Source organism: Aquila chrysaetos, chromosome 20 (genome assembly GCF_900496995.4).
Source record: "Aquila chrysaetos chrysaetos chromosome 20, bAquChr1.4, whole genome shotgun sequence".
In the NCBI taxonomy this organism is placed as follows: Eukaryota; Metazoa; Chordata; class Aves; order Accipitriformes; family Accipitridae; genus Aquila; species Aquila chrysaetos.
Window position 1 is genome coordinate 10,066,156 of NC_044023.1, and position 24,430 is coordinate 10,090,585.

Consider the following 24,430-nt stretch of genomic DNA (forward strand, 5'->3'; position numbering starts at 1 on the left):
GAGCATACAAAAAAACCAGATGTCAAGAAAATGTAAGAGTGCAGTTAAACTGCTAGAGAAAATTCTCTCTTGAAAGCAAACCACCTTCCTCCACCCCTTGCCAGAATATGTAAGCAAGTATGGCAACCAAGACAAAAATGTATACAAAATGAACAATGGGAAAATCTGTCTACAAGATATGAAGACAAAATGTAGATCTGCAGCCAATCTGAATTACATCACATGCTTTATGAGACCCATGTGAACGTCACAGAAGCTTAATCTCCCATAGAAATTCTTCCCGCTTTTTTCCATGACACAACCCACACCCTGAGAAATAATCAACAACAACAAAAAAGCTTCATTTTCATGGGAGGTATGTTCTTTGTGTTTTTGAAACAGAATCTGTTTAGTATAAAGTTCTGGCTACAAGACCTACAAATTGCCAGGAGTTTAAAAATGTGTTAGAGCTCTCAAATAAAAAAAATTAAAAAAAAAAAAAAAAAAAAGTGTCAAATAATTATGCTTTTGGCTGGTGTTTTATTAAAATAAAGTATAATGGTGAAAATGTACTAAAACTTCAATTTAAAAAAAAAAAAAGTATCAAAAATACCAAAGGCATAACAAGAAACCACATAACTTTTTACAAGAAATTTTTAGACCTGGGTATATTTGCTTTTTCAAAATTCTGCATTATCTATTAGTGTGTAAAAAAAATTAAACAGAGCATGAAACAAATTTCTGCCTCTAGCAGATGTGCAAACATTTTCACTTTGCTATATCTTAAGTGGTATGGAATACCAACAGTTATGATTCAAGGAGGTCTCCCGATCTCAGTACAAAAACAAGGAAGGCAAAAAACACTTTTGTACTTTATAAAGACTACAGTGAAGATAACCTACGTGTCTGGGTATAAGTGCTGTTGCATCTAAAGAACTCCAAGTTTGTCCTCTGATCCTGACCTTCCCACATATTTCATATGTGTTATTTACCTGTCACCGCTTTTTCAACATTGCCCAATATCTTGCTTCACCTCCTTTCCTGAAACCCTAGTTTCTTTGTCTTCCTTCTCAATTTCTGATGCTGTCACCTTCCATAATTTCAGTTCCTTAGATACTAGCATTTCCAGAAAACCATTATCCTTTTTCTTACATTATTTTTCAGTGGCTGTATACAGTAGACTCTACAAGCCTATCTGTAGATTCTACAGGTTATTATTGGTCAAGGTCTATTTTTGAAGTGTTTATCATATTTCCAGGACTATCCACAAAAATATGCTGGAGTTCTTTTCCTGTATATTTCTTCTACAGGATGACCTAGGACTTGCATGCTTCCTTCATACTTCAAAGTTCTTATATACAGACATTAATTACAGAGCTCCTTGTTACAGCCTAATCAATTCTTAAAACTCGTCTTAACAGTAATTTGCTGAAGTTGTACTAAACTATCACTAGATTTTCATACTCATTCCTGTCGATAGCATGAGAGTTCTAATACTCAAAGAACTACTTGAGTTCCAGAGTGCAAACTCACACCTGTTTCTTTAAATATCTGGCTGCTAGCCAAAGGATGAACCCTAGCAAGAGAAGGAAGTCTTGCAAAGCAGAAATAATTTTTAAAAATGCGTACCATCCTATATGTTTTCTTCATATCTTTAATGAAGATATTTGAAGCTTCATATCCCTCAGTCATGAAAACTTTAAGACTTGTTTTGACAATTTCTATATCATATGAGTGATGGTAATTTTTGTCCCTTCAAAAACAGAGCAAGCAGAGTCCTCATCAAGCGGGCAAGAAAAAAAAAATCTAAGCAAGTTTTCCTTCTCATTTCTACAACTTCTATTTAACTGCAAGTCAAAATTAAAGCCTATATATTTGGAAGGAGTGAATATTACTAAGAATTAGTTAAGACAAGGAACACTTACCAACATTCTCTGCCACACACGTACAACAAATAATATTCAGCACTGGCCTCCATTTAATACCTTCACATTTATTTCAATCAAGAACAGACTTAAAACAAGTTAATACTTCACATGTATTCTTGAAGTATAAGAGCTTTATAGCACCTAAGATGTTAACTGTGAGAAGAGTTTTGTTCTGCTCTTTGCCATCAATCAAGACTTCTGTTTATCAGAATTTGTCAACAATCTCAGGTTCAACAGATCAGGTATAATAATATCTGTTTGCTGACAGCTACATAAATACTTTTCCACCTTGAAAGTTCTCAGATGAACGATAAAAATAATATCTTCTGCTGCAAATCTCAATTTTAAGTGGAAGAAAAGAACTGGTGAGAGAAAACAGACAAAGTTTCATCAGAATGTGGCATTTGTCAAAGATCAGAAGATTGTGGCAAAACAAGGCACGTTTAATAGTCTTCTCATTTGTCTGCTTTCTGTGCCACAGAAAGATACTGAAGCTTTTCCTCTCAAAAACATCAGAAGTTTGTTAACAAAATACTAGGCTTTGTAAATTATTTTTATATCAACAGATTTGCTGAAATGCATTAAGAGTTTTGCTGTAAATTACTAAAACTGAATTGCTTTGAAATTAATGATGTTTAAATAGCCAGAATAATTTTCCTGATCATAATGCTACTTAGGAACTTTAGCCACCTTTCAGTAGCTTAAGAGCTACTTTTTTCAACAGAATAAATATATTCTTTGATTATTTTTTTTTAATTTTTTTTTTTTTTTTTTACTAAATCTGAATTAATTCCACATGGACAATAACACTTCCATTTCTTCTGTAGCACAAACCCCCAGGAGAAGATAAAATATACCCCAGTGTCCCAAGACACCAGCATTTCCTGTGATGTAGTTTACAAGATACTACCGTTTCCAAACTGGCAGACAGTAACAGCTCTTCTGATGGAAAATCTTCAGGATCCAATACTACACAGTGGTGAATTTTCTTACTCCTATACTCACTGTGGAATTCAGACAAAGTAAAAGCATCTTGTCAAGAAGACAGCGAAGGTCTAATTTACACAAGAAAACAGAAAATCAGAGAACTCTGATTCTCCAGAAGGTGCTGACACCGTTTCATTCTCTGACCATAGACAAGCTGCATACATTCTCTGAATCTTAGCTTGCCCAGCTCTGAAGAGAGTGGTAACGGTATTTATCTACCCAATATTGCAAACTTTGCACTTAAACAACAACATTGCTAAGTATTTTTATCATCGACACACAATGGTAGGCAGACAACTATGCTTCAAGGCCAATTAACTCCTACTTTTTTTGTTCTCGTGGCCTCTAGAGAGGTAATAGTACCAGCTCCTCCTCAAGCAGTTTTTTTCAGAGCTGCAAGTACACATTTCAGAAAAAGTGAATAAATCCATCTCAGTTCCTTAGAACATACACAAGTTCCACATACACAAAAAACCCTAAATATTAAACAGAATAAGAACAAACAACTAACTAGGATGGAAAAACTTTTAAAATAAAGTAAGATTTCATAATAATCATGACTACTAAAGTTGTTTGCCTAGATTTTATTCTGGCATTATGGTCAAATTTTTAACACCACTGCAAGAGATGAGATGGCTGGCTTTCCTCCAGTGTTTCCACTTCAGGCTGCTGTGACTTGTTTTGCCCCATCTTAGCTTAGCTTGTAAATAATATAAAAAAAAAAAAAGCTATTTCCAAAACCTGAATTTATTTATATGAGAATGGGAGCATCAGCTTCAGTCTCCATAATTTCAAACTTTTTTTTTCTTTTTATCGAGTACTTTAATTCAGCATTTTATCACTTCATAAACAAAATACATTTAAGGTAGAGAGCTGGGAATAAACCAGCACAAATTGTAATGTTATATATATTTATTACAATTTTTAAGGCAATTATAAAAATATCAGAAAAGTAATATTAGAACTCACAAGAAAGACTATTTGGAGTGCTCATCTTTAACTAGACAGTAGCTGAGCACGTCAAAACAAAAGGAGGTAAAAAGACCATCTGGGACAACAATTTAGACATCAAGCTTTACTTCTGATGTATTTTAAAACAACGAACAAGCAATACTGTTTTGTGAGCTTGATACCAGGAAACGTGTTACATCACTACACATTTACTATCTGCTTGTGGTCAACTCAAAATTATCTATGTACAATAATTTGAAATGAAAGGTACTCTGCAGGAACAAAGTCATCAAATTGCAAGTCTTTAAAATACTAGATTACAATTTGGCATCATCTATGGAACAGCAGTCCTTACTGTAAAACTAACGTCAAAACCAGAAAAAAAAATGAACAATTAAAGTTGTGCCAAAATGGTGCAAGTCAAAATTATGAACTAATTCAGAAAGCCAACATTAAAACACCATACACAAGAAAGGGAAAAGGGAACATGGTATAGACTCAGGGTTGTAGTAGTGTCTGCAAAAGTGTTGAAATAGCCTCTTCCTTACCTCTTCCTAAGTCAAAACATGAACACATTTTTATTTAACCAAAATGCTTCACTCCTCCATAGCTACCGAGTATTGCATAGTAGAGATTTACCAAAAGATGACATGCAGAGAGCTGCTTGTGTTGAAAAGGGCCAAGTTAAAACTTTTGTTTCCATTATTTAAACAGCATTAAGCTATTTTATTAATAGTCCTTACCTTATTTTTCATGAACTTTGAGTGACTCTTGTAAACTTCTATTTGTTTGATTTCTTCTTCTCGGTCCTCTGTATTCAGAACTCCATTTGTCTTTAACATCTGTATTTCATCTTCAAGATCTCTTATATTGCGCTCAAGTGAAGCTATTTTTGTATCCTAAGTAAAAGAGTATTGAAAATGATACAAAACATATATTTAAGCGTAACAGAAGTATATCTGTACTTGCATGAACATCAAATAAGATAGCAAAAATAGATGGTACAAATACAGATTGCGCATATTACCATAAACCAAGAGTAATTCTATTGATTTTGGCTTAAAGAAGTGCAGAATTTAGACCTCTCTCACCACCACAAAAAAAACGTGCAATGGTATGTTCTGTTGCATAGTCTGTGGAGAATAGATTCTGGTCAAAACTCTGTCTTCATTCCTACACAGTTAGGGATGAAGGGAGAATGAAAGATGCCCTATTTTCCACATGTACATGATAACATACCTTGTTTGCTTTGCTAACCATCTAGACCTGGCTATTCTTCCAAGCTGTTAAACACAAAGTTTAGCACAGGGAGGCCAGTACATCATCACTGCAGGATGACAGGCCACTTCATTATGTGACTCAGCTTGAGGCTGAGTTTCCCTATTTCCATAGAGTTCTGCCTGCTGTCAAGAGGAAGGAAGGTTGTCTCCTCATATCCTTTTCCTCCACTAATGCAGCCACGTCGCTAAGAAGGGATTTAGCACTTTTTATTACGAGCCCCAAAATAAACAAAACCACAACCACTAAAAAATTTCTACATCACAGCCAATGGCTGCCACTTGTGCCAGCACAGCACTGAAAGCATCCACTGATTTTTTGTTGTTGCCAGTCATTTGAAAATTGACTAAATCTCTTCAGTGAGAGTCAAAGTTTTAAAAAGTGATTACACAAACTTCTCACATAATTTTCTGTTTAAAAGTGCACTGCAAAATGACTTATTAGGAAATCTTCTTTAGGCCCTGTTTGCAGACATTTATTAAGAAATTGAAAACATTGTGATTCAGATGGCCAGACAATCAGTTCAAGAACGTGAAGGAGCAACCACCCATCAAAAATCAGAGATCAGGGTGAAGTTCTTGTTCCACAGAGGTCAGTGAAAAAAAATCCCAACTCTGATTCAGTAAGATCAGGATATTAACCTAGAAAGATAATTTGGGGAAAATAATACAAATTTAATTGATCCTTTAACCAGGATAAGCTAAGCTTGAATCACTCTGCTCAACTACAACTTTGTTTCTGGTTCTTTTTTCAAAATTAGTTTTATTTTCCTGCGTTCTAAGAGTACACCAGTACTAGGCTGCCTAAAAGCAAGCAAAACCAGAACTCCTGTAACACCTTCTTTCATAATACAGCTAGGCAAATCTAGCAATTTAAGACACAGGATAGTTAGGACAAAGTTCCAAAAAGCATCTGAACTTTTGGTACTAAAATAAAAGTGAAACTCAGATTGAGTTTTAGCAACCACTGTTACAAATCCGTATGGAATCAAAGCTATATAAGGACTAAACAATGTCATTTAGATGGCACGCTATAAGTCTTAGGCTGAGAGAAATATTCTTTTATTATTTTGTTATTTCTTACATAAGTTAAATTAATAGAGGTTTTTGAATGGGAAAGATTTTAACTGTTTACTTTGCACTACAAAAGCTGTTCATAAACAAATAAAAATATTCATAGTCTGAAATGCTGGAGTTTTTCCAAGATCTGACAGGATAAGTATTCATAATATGAAATCAAAGTTTGTATTTTCCTTATAATTTTCACTCCCAGAGAAATTCTACTTAAAAATAAAGTGATAACATGACTTAATTTACAGTAACTGTGGTACTTCGAGATTTTTCTCTCGGAAGATGATGCCCTCTCACCAAACATGCTGGAGTGCATACAGATACTTCTGACTAGAGTTCCTGAGCAGAATATCCTGAATATCCTTTATGCCTTCAACTACAGAAATAAAGAACACTTATTCTCAGCCAATCCTATTCCTGTGGGGGACAACACATCCCAAAGAATCGTATTTACTGTAGTTCATAACACTATTCTTTTGTAAGGTAAATAAAAACTTATTGGACGACATCTTTTCCATTATTAGTGAGTCAAAAACAATAATTCACACTATAAGAGCTGTGTGAGAGGATTCTACCTGTGCAGTGTGAAAGAGTCCCACCAAAATTAGCATTAGAACTTCACAGCTTCTCTGCAAAATAATGTCACATGAACACGCTCAATGAACCAAACAAAGAGCTTTCCCATATATCTCCATTAATGAAAGTATTTAGGATACAGAGACAGTTTGCCTAGAAAAGTAAGCTGTCACATAATAGTTCATTTGATAAATCATAGCACAGATTGAGCCAATTAGAAGGTCTGCATAGAAATAATATATCCACACTGTCTTCATAAAGTCAGAGCAATTGAGCTTAAATTCAAGTTAATCTGAACTATGTAGGATACAAGTATTTGCCTTAGTCTTCAATGACAAGGTCTCTCAGGCCTCTGTGCTTAATGAAAGGGTTCAAGCAAGAGGACTATCAATAGTGAGTACTCAGTCAGGGCTTACTTGTGAGAACTCAACCCATACAAACCTATGGGACTCAACAGGTTGCATCCAAGGGTGTCAAGACAACTGGCTGATGTCCTTGCAAGCCCACCCTCTAGCATCTTCAAAAAATCATGGAAACTGGGGGACATCCCTGACAACTAGAGGAAAGCAAATGTTGCACTCATCGTCAAGAAGAGACCAAAAGAACAAACCAGGGAACTACACGCTTGACAGCCTCATGTTGTTCCCTGGGAACATTATGGTGAAGTCTTCTTGAACAACATACTTGATCACATGAAGAAGAAGGTAATTGGGAACAGTCAGGGGGGATTTTCAAACAGTAAATCATGCCTGACCAACCCAATTACCTTCTGTGATAAAATGATTAGATTTATAGATGAAGAAAGAACAGTGGGTGTCATTTACCTCAACTTTAGCAAGGCTTTGGACACTGTCTCCCATATTTCTGTATCCAAGTTAAGACATTATGGTCTGGATAGGTAGACAACTAGCAAGGTAAAAAAGTAGTTCTATGATTAAGCTTAGAGGGTAGTGGTTAATAGGTTGTGCTCTACCTGGAAGCCAGTAACAAGAGTACCCTGGGGTCCATACTGGGACCTGTCCTGTTTAATATCTTTATCAGTGACCTGAAAGAGGTGACAAGAGTGCTTGCTCACAAAGCCTGTAAATTACACCAAGCCGGGAGACCAGTCAATATGCTCAAGGGCAGGGCTGCTATCCAAAGGGACCTATACAGACTAGACGAACGGGCAGACAAGAACCTTAGGAAATCCGACAGAAGATGAAAGCAAAATCCTGTTCCTGGGAAGAAAGAACCCCTTGCAGCCCTACCAGGCAGGAACCAGCTCCCCAGGGAGCAGCTCTGCTGAAAAAGACTTGAGGATCTTGTTGGACAGCAAGCTTAACAGGAGCCAGGACTGTGACCTGGCAACAAAGGCGGCAAACAGCATCCTGGGCTGTATTAACATGAACGTAGCCGGTAAGTAGATCAAGGGAAGATAGTGTCGCCTTCTACTTAGCATTTGTTAGACTTCACCTAGAGTATTGTATCCAGTTTTAAGCCCTGCAGTACAAGACAGACTTGATGAACTTGAATGAGTTCAGCAGGGGGACACCAAGAGGGAAGGGGTGCTGGAGCACTTGCCCTCTAAGAGGCAGAGGAAAGTGGGCTTGTTCAGCCTAGAGAAGAGACAGCTTCGGGGGGGGGGGCCTGAAAGTAGCCTTGCAATATCTACAAGTGTTATATTTTGAGTATAAGCATTGAGTATAAGCATTGCCCAGAGAGGTGGTGTTGTCACCTCTAAAGGTTTCTCAAGATCTGACAGGTTAAAGCCCTGATTCTCTCTCTTCGTCTGGGCTTTGCAATCATGAGATACAATATACTGCAGGCAAATATTCATGAATTCCAAAATAAGAATAAGAAAGAATATTCTCTGTTATTACTCCCACAGTAATTGTAGTACAGTGATCTTAAGCCTGAATGTCTGACGCCACTGAAATATGTTCAGCATTTCACTAGCAAACTGTATTAAGATTTTTAGCACCCTTAATAATTAATGCCTTAATAATTAATCACAAATAGCTTTGCAATATAATTAATTGTAGAAGCAGATGGATGTGTTTCCCAAAAGAGGACTGACTTCAGTGCTTCTTTCTTGGCTTTTCTCTTCCGCAAATACCCAGCTGCATTGTTCATAACCAAAGTAATTGTATCGGATTTGTGTGGCAAGGTTTTGGTAGCGGGGGGGGTTACAGGGGTGGCTTCTGTAAGAAGCTGCTGGAAGCTTCCCCTGTGTTTGAGAGTGCCAATACCAGCCGGCTCTAAGACGGACCTGCCGCCGGCCAAGGCTGAGCCAATCAGCGATAGTGGTAATGCCTCTGTGATAACATTTTTAAGAACGGAAAAAAGTTGGGACAGATGGAAAACAGCAGCCGGAGAGAGGAGTGAGAACATGTAAGAGAAACAACCCTGCAGACACCAAGGTCCATGCAGAAGGAGGGGGAGGAGATGCTCCAGGTGCCGGAGCGGAGATTCCCCTGCGGCCCATGGTGAAGACCACGGTGAGGCAGGCTGTCCCCCCCCTGCAGCCCAGGGAGGTCCACGGTGGAGCAGATCTCCACCTGCAGCCCGGGGAGGACCCCACGCCGGAGCAGGTGGGTTTCCCGAAGGAGGCTGTGACCCCATGGGAAGCCCGCGCTGGAGCAGGCTCCTGGCAGGACCTGCAGATCTGTGGAGAGAAGAGCCCAGGGAGCAGGTTTTCTGGCAGGACTTGTGACCCCGTGGGGGACCCACACTGGAGCAGTGTGCTCCTGAAGGACTGCACACCGTGGAAAGGACCCATGCTGGAGCAGTTCGTGAAGAACTGCAGCCCGTGGGAAGGACCCACGTTGGAGAAGTTCGTGGAGGACTGTCTCCCGTGGGAGGGACCCCACGCTGGAGCAGGGGAAGAGTGTGATGAGTCCTCCCCCTGAGGAGGATGAAGCAGCAGAAAATAACGTGTGATGAACTGACCGTAAACCCCATTCCCCGTCCCCCTGCGCTGCTGGGGGGGGGGGTGGGGTAGTAGAGAATCCGGGAGTGAAGTTGTGCCCGGAAAGAAGGGAGGGGTGGAGGGAAGGTGTTCTGAGATTTGGTTTTATTTCTTATTACCCTACTCTGGTTGATTTGTAATAAATTGAGTTAATTTTCCCCAAGCTGAGTCTGTTTTGCCTGTGACAGTAATTGGTGAGTGATCTCTCCTGTCGTTATCTCAACCCACAAGCTCTTTGTTATATTTTCTCTCCCCTGTCCAGCTGAGGATGGGGAGTGATAGAACAGCTTTGGTGGGCACCTGACTTTACAAGTCTTTATTAGATCTAATTCCTTTTACTCATGTGTAAATAAATTTTCAATTCAAACCCTGTTCTGCTGAAAACATCAGAAAATCATGATATTATGACTGTAGCAAGGAGTAGAACACTGAAATAATCTCATTCAAAACAGTTAGTTGAAAATTAGCAGAGTAAAAGCACATTTCTTCTGTGAAAGATCATGCCCTCACTAAACAGCTTTGTGAAATCACACAATCAGAACCACAGTAAATTAATAACAATATACTGATATAGGTACATATAGACCAGTACAACCATACAAAGACAATAGCTTTAAATGAACAGCAGGATATGCACTTGCTTACAGTCATACAACATAAGCAGGAAATTTTTGTGTGAATCAGAATCCTGATAAATACAGTCAGCTCCCTTCCAGGTACTTAAAAAGTCCAGAACACAAATTTTCACTTAAGGAAAACAAAACAAAACAACAACAACAACAAAACACCAAAAAACACAGCCATAAGATGATAGGGGCAAAAAAAAAAAAAAAAAAAAGGAAAAGAAAAAAAAAGACTTGTCAAATTTTGCCTACTGCTAACATTGTGAAAATGGGAAAAATACATCTAGCCTGCTGCTGAATACAGATTCATTCACTTGCATCACACTGTGATATACCAGTTTTCACTGGCAGATACATTTCTGGGTTGTACAACTACGCAAATATGCTGTCGTTCCTGTCTGAAGAGTTTTTCAGTGTGTTTTAATCCAGACAAAAGCTCAGTGATGTAAAAGGATGTAAAACTTTTCAATAAGAAATCTTGAGACAAAGGAATTTAAAATAGAAGTCGAAGAGAGCTGTCTTCCATGCCATCAAACATACTTCCATGCCATATAGGCAAAGTAATGTACTTTGGAGGGGGATACCAAACCCCTTCGTGCATCTTACAAGTTTCCAAATTAACTGCATCCCCTTTCAGAAAAGGAGCTCCAGCCAAAAGAGAAAAAAGTGCCAGAGTGCAAAGGAAAAAAAAAAAATTCTTGGAATGCAAAACTTGCTGTTTCTTATCTTTTACCTCACTAGCTGTTTCTTTTCTGGAAAAGTACCTGATACTGAAATGCTGACGTTCATATTAAACAGCAGTCAGTATTTTCCTTACTTGAAGGGTATGTTCAAAGAGAAAGACTATTCCACAAAAAAAAAAATCAATTAAAAAACACAAAGGAGCAACTTTAAAAACAAAAAAAACCAAACCAAAACCCACCACAGCAAAAAACCTACCACACACACACACCACCACCACCACCCCCCATTCTGGATCCAACCAGCTGTTAGGTTATATGCCTATATCTAACATAATTATGGAGTTGGTTTTTTGAATAACAACTTCTCAAGTTACAGGTAAAATGCAACCTAAATTACTCAGTATGTTAGTGTAACTTTATTAACATGATGGATTTCCAATAGCAGAATCCTAAAAATGTTATTAATATTTGTCCATGGAATCAGCATTACTCCTATCATAGAGCAAAGGTTGTATGAATGATCATAAAAAACAAGTAATCTTTCTATTAAATGACTAGCACTTCACATAACAGAAAATAAACATTTTTAAGAGGTTAACTGTTCTGTTGACTAAACATTTTTCCATAAACATTTTTTTTAAAAAAGAAGTAAAGTAAAAAGTTGAGATGGAATGGAAAAAGGAAAGGGGAAGAATTGTCATTAAATCTTATCATTTGGAGAAATTGTGTAAAAAGAAAAATACTGAAAGAGAAAAAAAGAATTTTACAAGCTACCATGGCTTACGCACAACAATAAATTATTGTAGCACTCACAGATACTACACTCAAGTCACCTTGCTCCATCAGACTTCATTTTAGAAATTTTCTACTCCTATTATTGAAGATAAAAGCAAAACCTAAGCTTCACTGCACTTTAGAATGATTTTGCACTGAAATACATTAATACTGACATGACCTGTTATGGCATCTCATCTGGGAGTAGTCCTCATCAAATCTCTCCAGCTAAGTCTTTAAGTGTCTGGCTTTTTGTACTTCATTTGTATTTTACACGTTTGCAAATATAACATGGCAGAAATAATTTACAGCACAGCCTGTTACAATCTTTAGAAGGTTTATACATCACAGAATAACATTTAAGCTTTATGAGAAATAGCTAACAACTTTTGGAAGCATTTTCTGTACTTCTACTTTATTACAAGTTTCAACTCTCCAAGGAAAAGTTTCTTTTTAATCAATCTCTGCATACTGTGATTACAGCTGTGTAAAAACAAGTTTTCCTATCTCTAGAAAAATTGTCACTGTCAGTTTTGTATTAACTTTTTATGGGAACAGAAGCCAGAAATTTCACAAATTTTGAAGACTAAAATCTATTTCCGAATAATTTATCAAAAACATCATTGATGACAAGACAAAAGAGAAGCCAGACATCACCTTCATTCACAGACTGTTCAGGGAACCAAAGGTACTGTTCCCTTATGTATGAACAATACAGGACCAGCAATTCTGCAAATATACCAGACAGGCTGCTGGCTTCCCCAGGAAACCCGAAAGTTTTCCTGTCTGGACAACTGCTAGAAAGTGAGGAACCTGGTAGGTCAAAGATAATACAGACAGCCTAGAGCTCCCAATGGATACTGCCACAAGGGAGCTGGGTTGACTTACAGGATGGATAGAAAGTTAGATAGCTTTGCTTTCACTAGAAGTTTTGAAAGAATAGGCACACTCCCATAAAATCTTCTGATTCAGCTGAATCAGCATTTTCCCACAGAAAACTTCAACTGGAAAACTTTCAACCAGCTCTTGTTGTGGCACAGGGTCTGGCAATCTTTCAGAAACTGAAATAGGAACAGATGCAGTATTTCCTTCAAACCATTAAGACTTATACACATTAGCAGCATTCTAAAAAACTACATGGGTCTGTGTTGAATCACAAAGAAGATTCCTTTGCAGTAATATTAAGGAAGCAGCTTAGTATTAAATGTTACTAATAAACGTCTTCTGAGTTCTACAACAATGCAATATTTGTGCAGATTTTTCCAGTCAGGCCCTCTAAATCTGTTAAAAGACATAAGATTATATAGCAGGATTTGTGATATAGGTCAGGGTACTCAGCCTAATCTATCCCCTCCTTCCAGCAGTAACCTGGAAGAATACTTCTTCCTCATCTCCTTTATTAGAACAGTGTTGCAGATATTCTGCGAGAGAGTTTAGGGCTATTTCCATGCTGGACCTAGCAGAAATCTATCTCTTGGAACATGAAACAATTGGTATGTGTCCTGATGCTGAAGAAAATAATAATCCACAATGGAAAGGAGACTAACTCTACAAATGAGTTTCCACAATAATGTTTCATGAATCTTATATATCCAGTCCTTACAACAAGAGTGCTACAGTACATTTCCTGAACATTTCGGGGGGGGGAGGGGGCAAAACATTTGTAAATAATACAGCATTCCTGTCTGTCTTACAACATCATTTCAAATACCTGATAAATTTAAACTATGTCTGTGAAAAATCTTGCTCGTAGGGCATTCAACAAGCAATCAGAAGCAAATATTTGAAACTTCACATTTAATAAAACTTGCATTTAAATGCACATATGCACACATGCTATCAACAGACCATAGACGACTACTCTTACTATATACTTTTTTTAACTTCATCAATTTAATACAGAGAATATTCAGGTTTGTTTTTGAAGACAAGGGAAAGTGAAAGTTCATGCAATCTTAACAGTATGTTGCACCGCAAACACACATTACACACTTTTTTAGAACCAAACCCATACCTGAAATATCAAAGCTGGATCAATACATAAAGATGGCTCTTTCTGCAAGTAAGGTAAACCACAAATATTTTCATTTACTTTACAGCTTACCATTTCTAAAGACTTCTAAATTCTTGTTGCTATATTTCAGGATGGTCAATACCCTACACTTAGCATGAGCTTTATGCCATATCTGTAGGCAACTCATTTCTGATTTTCTCTCTTAAGTAATATCCCTGGTTTAAGCCCAGAAGTGTCTGAACAAGATCAGAGAATCATAGAATGGTTTGAGTTGGAAGAGCCCTTTGAAGATCATCTAGTCTAACCCCTCTGCCATGGGCAATGACATCTTTCACTAGATCAGGTTGCTCAAAGTCCCATCTAACCTGATGTGGAACACTTCCAGGGATGGGGCATCCACACCTTCTCTAGGCAACCTGTTCCAGTATTTCACCACCCTCATCATAAAAAATTTCTTCCTTATGTCCAACCTAAATCTACCCTCTTTTAGTGTAAAACCATTACCCCTTGCCCTATCACAACAGACCCTACTAAAAGGTTTGTCCCCATCTTTCTTATAAGCCCCCTTTAAGTATTGAAAGGCCACAAGAAGATCTCTGAGGACCCTTCTCTTCTCCAGGATAAACCACCCCAACTCTCTCAGCCTTTCCTCACAGGAGAGGTGTTCCAGCCCTCTGATCATTTTTGTGGCCCTCCTCTGGACCTGCTCCAACAGGTCCATGTCTTTCTTATGTTGGGGACCCCAGAACAGAACGCAGTATTCCAGATGGGGCCTCACAAGAGACAAGCCAGTTTTGACCTGATTCATGTGCTCAGGAGTACTTCTTATTGAAAGAATGAAATGTAAAGTGTGTTTCCTTTTAGTCTTTTTTATTATATTAATCAGTGTTAATCAACTTTGGATATCACTGATATTCAAAGATATCAGTGATCTGGCATTTGTCAGCACACAATATGCAAAGAATGCATGGGTGCAACTGCAATTAAAGGAAAGGACCTCAATGTACCAACTTTATTTTACACTTAAACAAAGATTTAGGCATGAGGAAAAAATGCTGTTTGATTACATATATCTGTAGTCACAAAGTCAGAAGCAACCATTGCAACAAAACTAGACTGGCTTCCTGTATAACACAAGTCATAAAATTACATGAATACTGTTAAATATACACACCGTATTTTAGTGTGCATTTGCTACCTCTAGCTTCCACACACTGTATTTTACAATATATTTATTTTCATTACTGGAGAGGACCTTTTTTTTTTTTTTTTTTTTTAATGAAGATATCTCAGGTAGGTATCTACAGACTGTAATCTCTTTGCTCTGTCATTTCCTATTTGTTAAACCACACAAAATTAAGCTTGTGAAGTCATTCATTGTTTGGTAATATTTTTAAACATTCTGGTGGCTCTTCTCTGAACACAATAAGCTCCATTATGTAACTCGCTGTTTTGAGCAGATGTGCACTTCAAAACTTTTACCCCTTTACTAAACCCAGAATACAGACAGCATATCTAGTACACCCTGCTTTCTAGAGAATGGATCTCAGAGAAAACCCTGGTGGAGGGCTGGAGGAACAAACCAAAACAATCTCTTGAAAGCAAGGCGTACCGTGTGATTAAGCAAGTCTCAAAAAAACCAGGAGCTTGAGGGAGTTAACAGGAGCATGTGGGAAAAGGAAGTATACTGCCCTCCTTCTGTCCTGTGACTCTGCTTTCCAGAACAAAGAAAGACTTTGGAGAAGGTCTGTTGCAGACAAGGAAACAAAGAGAAAAGAATGTAAGGGAAAAGAATAAGCAAAAGACATGGGACATTTGGAAGCAAACGTGTCTAAGAAGCAAAACCAGAAAGTTAGGAAAGAAAGGCCTGTGCAATGCATGAGAAAAGACAATAGATATCTGAAAAGGAACAAATAAAGCAATAGAAACAGGAGTCAAGACATAGGATGTGAATTTTCTATCTTTTTTGTTTGCCCCATGTTCTTTTTATATAAGTGTACAGAGGATAAACACTGGTCAAGGAGAAAACAGTTATGCAGAAAATACAATTGCTATAAGAAAAGACAACTACTTGCAAAGTTTTCAGATTGAAATGAAGAGCATGACAGGACAGCACAGAAGAAAAGCTGTTTAGGACAAAAAAAATTCACATAGAAGATGACAGGTAGGAGCAATGGGTATACTTCATTGGATGAAAGGGAAGGCTGACTGGGAAAAGGGACAGAAATCATTCAGCAGTGGCAAGGGACAGAAGAAAACCACAGGAAAGAATAGAGGGATTTACGAAGGAGGGAAAGCTGCCTCCTAGCAGAGCCTGGGAGGCCATGGAGGGGACTCAGAAAAAAGCTAATGTCACAAGGGGGTGGAAGGGTTTGGGTGTGGTAAAGAGAAATGTATACTGCTTGGAGCCTCTGCATGGGGGAGTGCATGGCCTCAGACTGCCACACTACAGGGTAATCCTCTCCCTCCTTCCACCCTTAACACTGTAGGGAAATTATTGCTTCAATGCTTGATCATTCAAAACAAATGTTCCACATTTTTTTTTCAAAACAAATGCTGTCTGGATTAAGACAATTTAAATTTACTTGAAAACATTCCAAAGCTGGAACTTGTAATGAAAACTGCTGTTTAATCATGTGGATTTCAACATCTTACATTTGCCCCTTTTTCTTTTCAATATTAGGCCTATTTTAAACAGGGCAACCCCAAAGGAGTGTGTATTCATAGGGAAAGAAAGAACTGTGTGCCTCAGAGCCAAAAGGCAGCTCTGCATCAGAACGCTCCAGCAACACAATTACAGCCTCACCCGTGACAAATGAAAGCCCTCACTACAAAGATCAGATTTTTGAAAAGTGGAACATCATACCACACCCAACTTCCCTGGGAGACAAACAGGAAAGACTTTACTGTCTTCAGGGACAGACACTGTCAAGAGTGGCTGCAACCACAGTCGTCACGTGTGTCATTCTTGTGTCGTGTCCTGCCTCCGTTCTTTTCAGAGTTTTGGTACAGGAAGAGGAATTACAAATTATTTTGCAACAAAACCTTTACATTGTTAATAACCCACGTGGAAGACCACAAATCATTCTAACACACTATCTCTGTATCTCAAAACATTTAGATCTATAATTCTGAATATTAATAGAAAGAAACAAGTTTCTCGGCCAGTATCCTACTTTCCCATATACTTAGGGTAACAAGTTACTGCAAAACCACACATTTTAGATTTCATACATAGACTTCTGAACTAGAATAAACACGGAAGGTCCAAGGCAATACACATCAGATGATGGAATAGTGAAATCGATGTACCTTCTTTGTTACTCATATAATCCAAACTAATTATTATCTATTAAAAGGCAGATACTGTATTTATAAAGTCCTGCTGTTGTTGTAACTGTGTATTTACCACAATGTTCAGACATGCTGAACTCATTTGCTCATAACAGAAGTCACTGGCAAAATGAGGCCTCTAATTTGCACTTCCTTTTAAGACTGAAATGAAAGACCATCATTAATGTATTTCAGGCAGCATTGCCAACTCACAAATTATGTCAAGTCTCATGGTAATTTTTCTTAAAGATGTACATTCCAGACTCAGAATTATGCAAAAATTGCAGTTTTCACTTTTTAAACTATTATTATCTTTTGTTATTGTGGGGGAAAAAGCCACAACACTTAGTAATATTATATATCAAAAAGAGGAAACTATATTCAGGACTAAGATAGGAGTTTCATCACATTTTGTCATATCTCTCTGCTGATGCAATGAGTTTTTTCCTTAGGTTAGATGTAAAATGATGACCAAATAACCACCAAGAGAAGTATTGTTTTTAAAGATCAAAAAGAAAAACATTTTACATAAGCCTTGGACAGTTTGTATTTGTTTCTGTTTGTCAGTTTATTCCATCTACTTTGGCTCACCTGAAACTTCTCTCCCCAAGACCCCGAGTCTCTTTAAAAAGCAATATTCAGTTCTCATTAATCAGCAATGCTGCACTTGATTCTTTTAATCAAGTCTTATTAAGAAAACAGACTGGGAGAAAGAAATACTAGTTATTCCTAACTTCACAGCAAAATAAATTGACAAGTAAAAGGAAGCATTTAATGATTTAATAGTAGAAGTTATAAATCGAGGTGTTGTGGGTTACCCCTGCTAAGCAGCTAAGTGTCACACAGCTGCTCATTCACTCCCCTTCAGTGGGATGGGGAAGAGAATCAGAAGGGCAAAAGTGAGAAAACTCATGGGTCAAGATAGAGCCAGTTTAATATGTAAAGCAATGCATACAAGCAAAGCAAATTATGGAATTCTTTCACTGTTTCCCATCAGCAGGCAGATGCTTAGCTATTTCCAGGAAAGCGCGGCTTCATCACACGTAACAGTTACTTGGGAAGACAAATGCCGTAATTCTGAATGTCATCCCCTTATTTTTATTCTTGAGCATGACATTATATGGTATGGAATATCCCTTTGGTCAATTCAGGTCAGCTGTCCCAGCTGCATTCCCTCCCAGCCTTTTGTCTACCCCCAACCTACTTGCTGGGAGGGAGCAGAGTGAGAAACTGAGAAAGCTTTCACTCTGTGTAAGCACTGTTCAGCAACAGCTAAAACATCAGTGTGTTATCAACACTGTTTTGGTCCCAAATTCAAAACATAGCACCATGCAAGCTGCTATGAGGAAAATTAACTCCATCCCAGCCATACCAAGTACACGAGTTCACGCTACAAAAATAACGTATGGGAAAACATGCAAAGACCATACCTTCATTTCAATAACTGTTTGAAGAGCCTTCGTCTTTGCTGGCTCAGGCTGAAGTTGGGTTCTTCTATGTAATTCCTGTGGAGGGACACGATAGAAATAAGCCTGACGACTCATCTTTCCATTATTTTAAACACTCATATGAATTTAGTACAACAAAATAAAAGTCCGATGATTAGAAGCGTGTAACTCCAAATGCTACAGGTGCTTCCCTCTCTATAATCCCTCTAGCATCACCGCAGTCCCTATCTTATATTACAGTCAACTCTGACGGCGCATGCGCTATTTCTGAAACCCCTATCAATAATTAATGTCAACGGTGACAAAGCCAGCAAGTAATTTCTTAGTCCAAATACAATGCTGCTGTTTCTGCCTAAACATCAAAATTTAATAAATTCAGTGGTGTTACTAATTTAAACACTGTTAAGTCATTTAAAATCTTTTACTGTAGTTTCTTCTTAGTTTTTGCTCTAATATCTGAAATAAGCAATTTAAAGACATTATATTTAAATTTGACATTTTAAGAATAATAATTATATAGTGGGTTGATGCAGCACCCTCTACAAAAGCAATTACATTTCAGTTTTCGTATTTTCATACTATTTTTTATGTATCTTAATCCACAGGTAAAAGGAAAATAGATTGCATTAGTTAAGACATACAGTTAACAGAATTAACATCTACTGGTCTTTATAAAAAAAAAGAGTATGAAGACAGCAGTATTTGATCTCTTATAAAACACAGGAGTTGTATCTTGGCATGAGATATCTCAATAAAAAACTCACATACCTACATCGAACACTGTAAAGGTGTAATGGAACATCATCATTTAAGAATTTGGTGGTGCTTATACACCTCCCACAAACCATTTGAGCAGTTTATTAGAAAACAAAACTGAAACAAGACAGATACAGTCCTGTTTCTAGTCCTTTAGAGTCCTTCCCCTCTAAAGGACAGGACTGCCATGGTAGATGTCTCTCTCCCTGTTCTTTCTACCCCAGTGCTCCACATACACACTTGAACTAACTTTATAACCATGAAAAATACATTTATGCCTGGTAGGCTGAGAAGCTAGGTTCATTCACCACAAAGACATTAGCTGACTCCAGAACCTGAGCTATTGTGTCTTCCAAATTATGCCTCTCCCAGCTCATCCTCATAAATTCTGGGAGGTGGGATCATCAAAAAAACATAACACTGTGGGTCCTAATTATCTTTATCCCATCTCTCAAATCCCCTTTTCTTGAGCGAAGCAAACAAAGTACAACTTGACAATGAATTGATAGACTAACAATCAAAAATATAATCAACTATGGATTGTGCACATTTATTATCCTGCTCCCCCTCACCCTATCCTAGCACATCTCTGGGTCTTGCCTACCTTATAACCTACAAACTTAAGTCATAATTTTTTTTTATCATGAACTATTAATCAGTTTCTTGTTCTGTTTAGCGACAAGCATACTGCTTATCAATGACTTTGAGAAACAATCACTCTTTAAAGGCTAAGTAGTAGGAGTGATTTGGGGCATGTTGTTGAATTCTACTGATAATAAACACGCTTATAAAATACATTAAAAAAATGGTGTGGCCTAATATATTAAAATAAATGAAAGAGACAAGTTAGTCATGTGTGCTCCATTTAATTGAACATAGATTACTTAACTTGAAATGTAGTATATGACAGGACATAATATCAAGACACCCATCACCGAAATTGTCAGGTTTGGCATGCATTTTTGGTTAAAATAAAAGAAGCTGTCCATAGGTAACAGAAAATTTTATGTATACAGAAATAGATCAATACTTATGATCTGTAGGATGACAGTTAAGTAGCCAAGTTACAGTCAAATAGCTGGTAAATTAAGACCATTTAGATCATATCAGTTTGATCTCATTTTTCAGACCCCTCTGTTTGTTCATGATCTTAGCCTGCAAACGTCTAGGGGCATGGGCAGTTTTTCATTCCCTGTTTGTACCATAGCTAACAATGGTACCTTAGTCAATGACTGAACCTCTTGGGAACCCTGGCAATGTAAAGAAGAAAGAGTTGGGTATGCTCTGTCCTGCCTATTCTATTTTGACCGCTCTGCTGTTTCCATAGAAGGGAGCACAAAAACATAACAGTTAGATAAACTGTTAAATTCAATTCTGACCTGAAAAAGCCTATTGATATCTTGATAAACCACAGCACTGCCTGGAAGAGTCAGATTAGGTGCAAGTGTCTGAATGCATACCTAAAGTTAAGTAGGTCTGCATGCTTTTTTATTACATTAAATATATTGCAGATATATGTATGTATATTTAAACTACTTCTAACATATGACAACAGTGAACTTCTAATTTTGCACTGGGCATTTATGAAAAAGTACATTTGAATGGTCCTTTTTCCTCGTTTTTTTAATATACAACTAACTCTCCACATTATAAAAAGAAAGAAATCTTTGCAAATCACCTATACAGGGAATATCTCAATCACCACCAGCTGTTTGTCTCAGATGAAACAAGTACCTTCTCTACACAAATGTTTTAAAAAATAAGAGTATGTCATAGATTTGTCATACAGTTCTCCTACAAAAGTCATGGAAAAATAGTTGGCCAGTCATACCACTATCTGATCAGCAAAAATTACAGCTAATTCTAAGACCAGACTTTGCTCCCCAAGGCCACATAAACTGAGTTGGAATATAAACAGGATTCCACACATTACCCAGGGAGACAAACCAGAGTTTCCACCCCCTTAGCCAAAGATGAATAGACTGCCAAAGATGAGTATTCCTAGATGTCTATCATAGCATGAAGCCTTGCCTCATAATACTTTTCCTGTTTGCTTTATGAATCAATCTGATGCTGGCTGACTTAAAAGCTTTTCTTCTCTATCCCTGATGGTAAAATGAAGCAGACTTTAGGATTCTGGAGAAGATCAAAAAATGACTCCCACTTTATTATTTTGTGTGGGTTTTCTTCCAATCAGATTCAAATGTTTGGATACTCCCACAAGGCTCAGTTCTTGAATTTATGTTGTTCTATGTATGCATTTTTTCTTTTGGGGTACCTGATTCAGGGATATACTTTTGGGGTACTGATTCAAGGATACTACCACTTTATGTGCATGATACCTTATACTGATTGTTTTACTATCTGACATCATCTGGAGGGTTTCAAATTTGCCTAACAGCTAACCAAGAGATATTCTGAACATTTCATGAAGTCCTTTATAGCCTAAGGAAACCAAATTTTTATCCATTACATCATTTTTGGAATGATGCTGCTTTGTCTTTTTAATTTCTTGTAATAAAAAGCCCAGGGAGCCTAATAAAAAGCTTTAAAAACAAACAAACACCATAACCAAACACCAAAACATCAGGGATAGTTTCTTTCAACCTGAACTGTATTGAATGGAAATCTTGATCATTATATCCATGATAAAGTACTTGTGCCATCATCTCTGTAACCATCAAGATCTATACTAATAATCTCTCAGAGATGTACTCATTTATGAAATTACACTTTCATTATATCCCTCATATGACATCTGTATCAATATAATCGGTAGCAGTTCTCAGTAACCACTTTGCACATACAAATTAATTATAATTCTGCATAATCAGATGCCCACACCTGGGATTTCATGATGATACTTAATTGTCACGGTGATTAACACACCCACACAAAATTGATGGGTAATCAGACCTTTTTCTTCACATTAAATTTACTCTAATATTGTTTGCTTTTAGACCAAAATGAGTCTTAAACCAAAGCTGGCCATTGCTTTCTCCTTCCACGTGTTTCTGGGATATTAGATTAGTTAGTATCTTGTGTTGGCCTCAAAAGTAACTTCAGCACACTATTTCACCACCAATTTAAATATCAAAAAATCCCAAGAGGAGACAGTTTATATCATATACTTCCTAAAATAATGGTGGAAGATGAGTCCTGTTCTTTTGTTCAGAAATCGATAAAAAGACCTTACAAGTTTTTATCATTATTGACTGGTATTCAAAATCCACACTACATAGCACAGTCTGAACGTAATACTAATTAACACCCAAACAAAACTGCCTTTTGATCCCAGCTTTATTATAAGACACTTCATCACTTGGCTGTAGGAAAGCCAGGGTGCTGCAAAATGATCCTCCTTTTATTCTGTTTCTGATGTATTTTATTAAGGTTCCTAAGACATCAGTGACTATGTGTTGTTCTGATTAGATTAGACTGAGCTGAAACTCTTAAATAAAAGGCTATACCAATGCTGTTAATGCAGTTCAGGGTTTTAGCTTCTATTTACATATAACTGCCTAAAACAGCATGACAAAGTGCTAGAAAGAAAAGGGCTTTTTCTGAAGAAAATAGGCAATTTAGAGATGGTATCATGAAACTGCCAGTGAGTGCCTGCGTTTCAACTGGTAAGCTTCTACTGATTAAAGAACAGAAGGAAAATGGAAAACCAGAAGACTTTAAAAATTAACACAAAATTCAAGATTTATAAAAAATAAAGACATAATAGGAATATAGATGTCAGAATCAAATAACCATTAGAAGAAGAAAGACGGATGATTAAAGATGGCAGCAACTATACCTAAGGCAACATAAAAACAGGCATGAGAAACCATGGTGTCAGTAAATCTAGCTTCTTGTATTCCTAGGTAAAATGTATAAACCTGTAAATCACAGCAGGCAATAGTATAGGAGCTGCTAGTTCTCTCAAACACCTCAAAGCAGACTGCTTCCATTCTCCCGGAAAAGAAAGCCTTGGTATTGCTTCTACATGATCAGTTTTTCTGAACTTTAAAATTTAAATCAGCAGTATATTAATATTTCAATCAATTATTTAATTTAAGTAAAAGTACAGCCACTTACCTAAAGTGCCTAAACAGTAGTGTTTCTTCAACCAAAAATAGCATTAGAACCACTGATCAAATTCTATTTAAGCACAATAATACAAAAATGTAACATACAGGAATTAATTTATTCTTAATATATAAGCTTATCTTCTCTTTCCTGTTTTCTAACCCTTCGCATCTACCCTCTGCCAAAATGGTCTCACAGTAATTTAGATGAAAGTATACTTTAGAAATCCTGATCAAACTCTTTATCTTTCTGGAAACCATAAACTGACAACACTGAAAATTTCTATGTCTGGCTCTAGTGTGTAGGAAAAAAAGCCCTATTATTAGGAAGGATTCTAAAAATCACATTGCCATTGGTCGTCTCTTAAAATCCCACTACCTGAATACCACCTAATATTTAGGTATTTGAACTCTGTGAGAACCTGTTAAAGAAATTTTGTCATATCCCAACAAATGTTATACTTTGAAGAAATGAAAATGTGGATACAAGCATACGAATGAAAAATTACAGGAAACTATAAAGAGCTGATAGCTATACAAGTTCTGTACTAGAGAAAGAGTTTCTTTGTAAAGTAGGTGTATTTAAATTCATTGAGTTCTCACAGTTAAGTAAAATACTCAGATGCATGCCTAGTTCTCTCTGCATTTAATGTTTTCAAATAATCAGGCAAACATGAGTTTTGATGAATATGGAAGAAATTGCATGAATTAGGCACTACCACCAAACTATAAAACAAAGATCAATAGTCCATCACCACAGACAAGTCTAGCAATAATCTCATTGGCTTCAGTATTACTCTTGAACAACGATTCTGACACCACTCCAGGCCTACATTAGAAAACTTGGGGGTGTGAAGAAGGGTAAAAGGAAAGAAGGAGGAGTTTTCACACCAGATTAAAACCACCATATTGAATCACTAGCCAAAACATTTCCTTACAATGATCATACTTCCATTTATTTATGAATTCATGCATAAAAGAAGGGCCAATGATATGTTTTACCAATA

The 24,430-nt window shown here is 37.1% G+C and overlaps 1 protein-coding gene across 12 annotated transcripts in view; it reads right to left on the reverse strand.

Moving 5' to 3' along the window:
- ERC2 (ELKS/RAB6-interacting/CAST family member 2) overlaps nucleotides 1–24,430 on the reverse strand; it is a 534,400-nt gene that overhangs the window by 387,222 nt on the left and 122,748 nt on the right. For all 12 annotated transcript variants that reach the window (XR_003920743.2, XR_003920742.2, XR_003920751.2 and 9 more), the window contains 2 exons: nucleotides 18,577–18,651; nucleotides 4,589–4,744 (listed from right to left, as the gene is read on the reverse strand). Coding sequence is in view for 1 of the 12 variants with exons in the window: in XM_029996089.2 (XP_029851949.1) it covers nucleotides 4,589–4,744; nucleotides 18,577–18,651 (231 nt within the window). In the remaining 11 variants the exon portion in view is untranslated. The remainder of the gene's footprint in view (nucleotides 1–4,588; nucleotides 4,745–18,576; nucleotides 18,652–24,430) is intronic.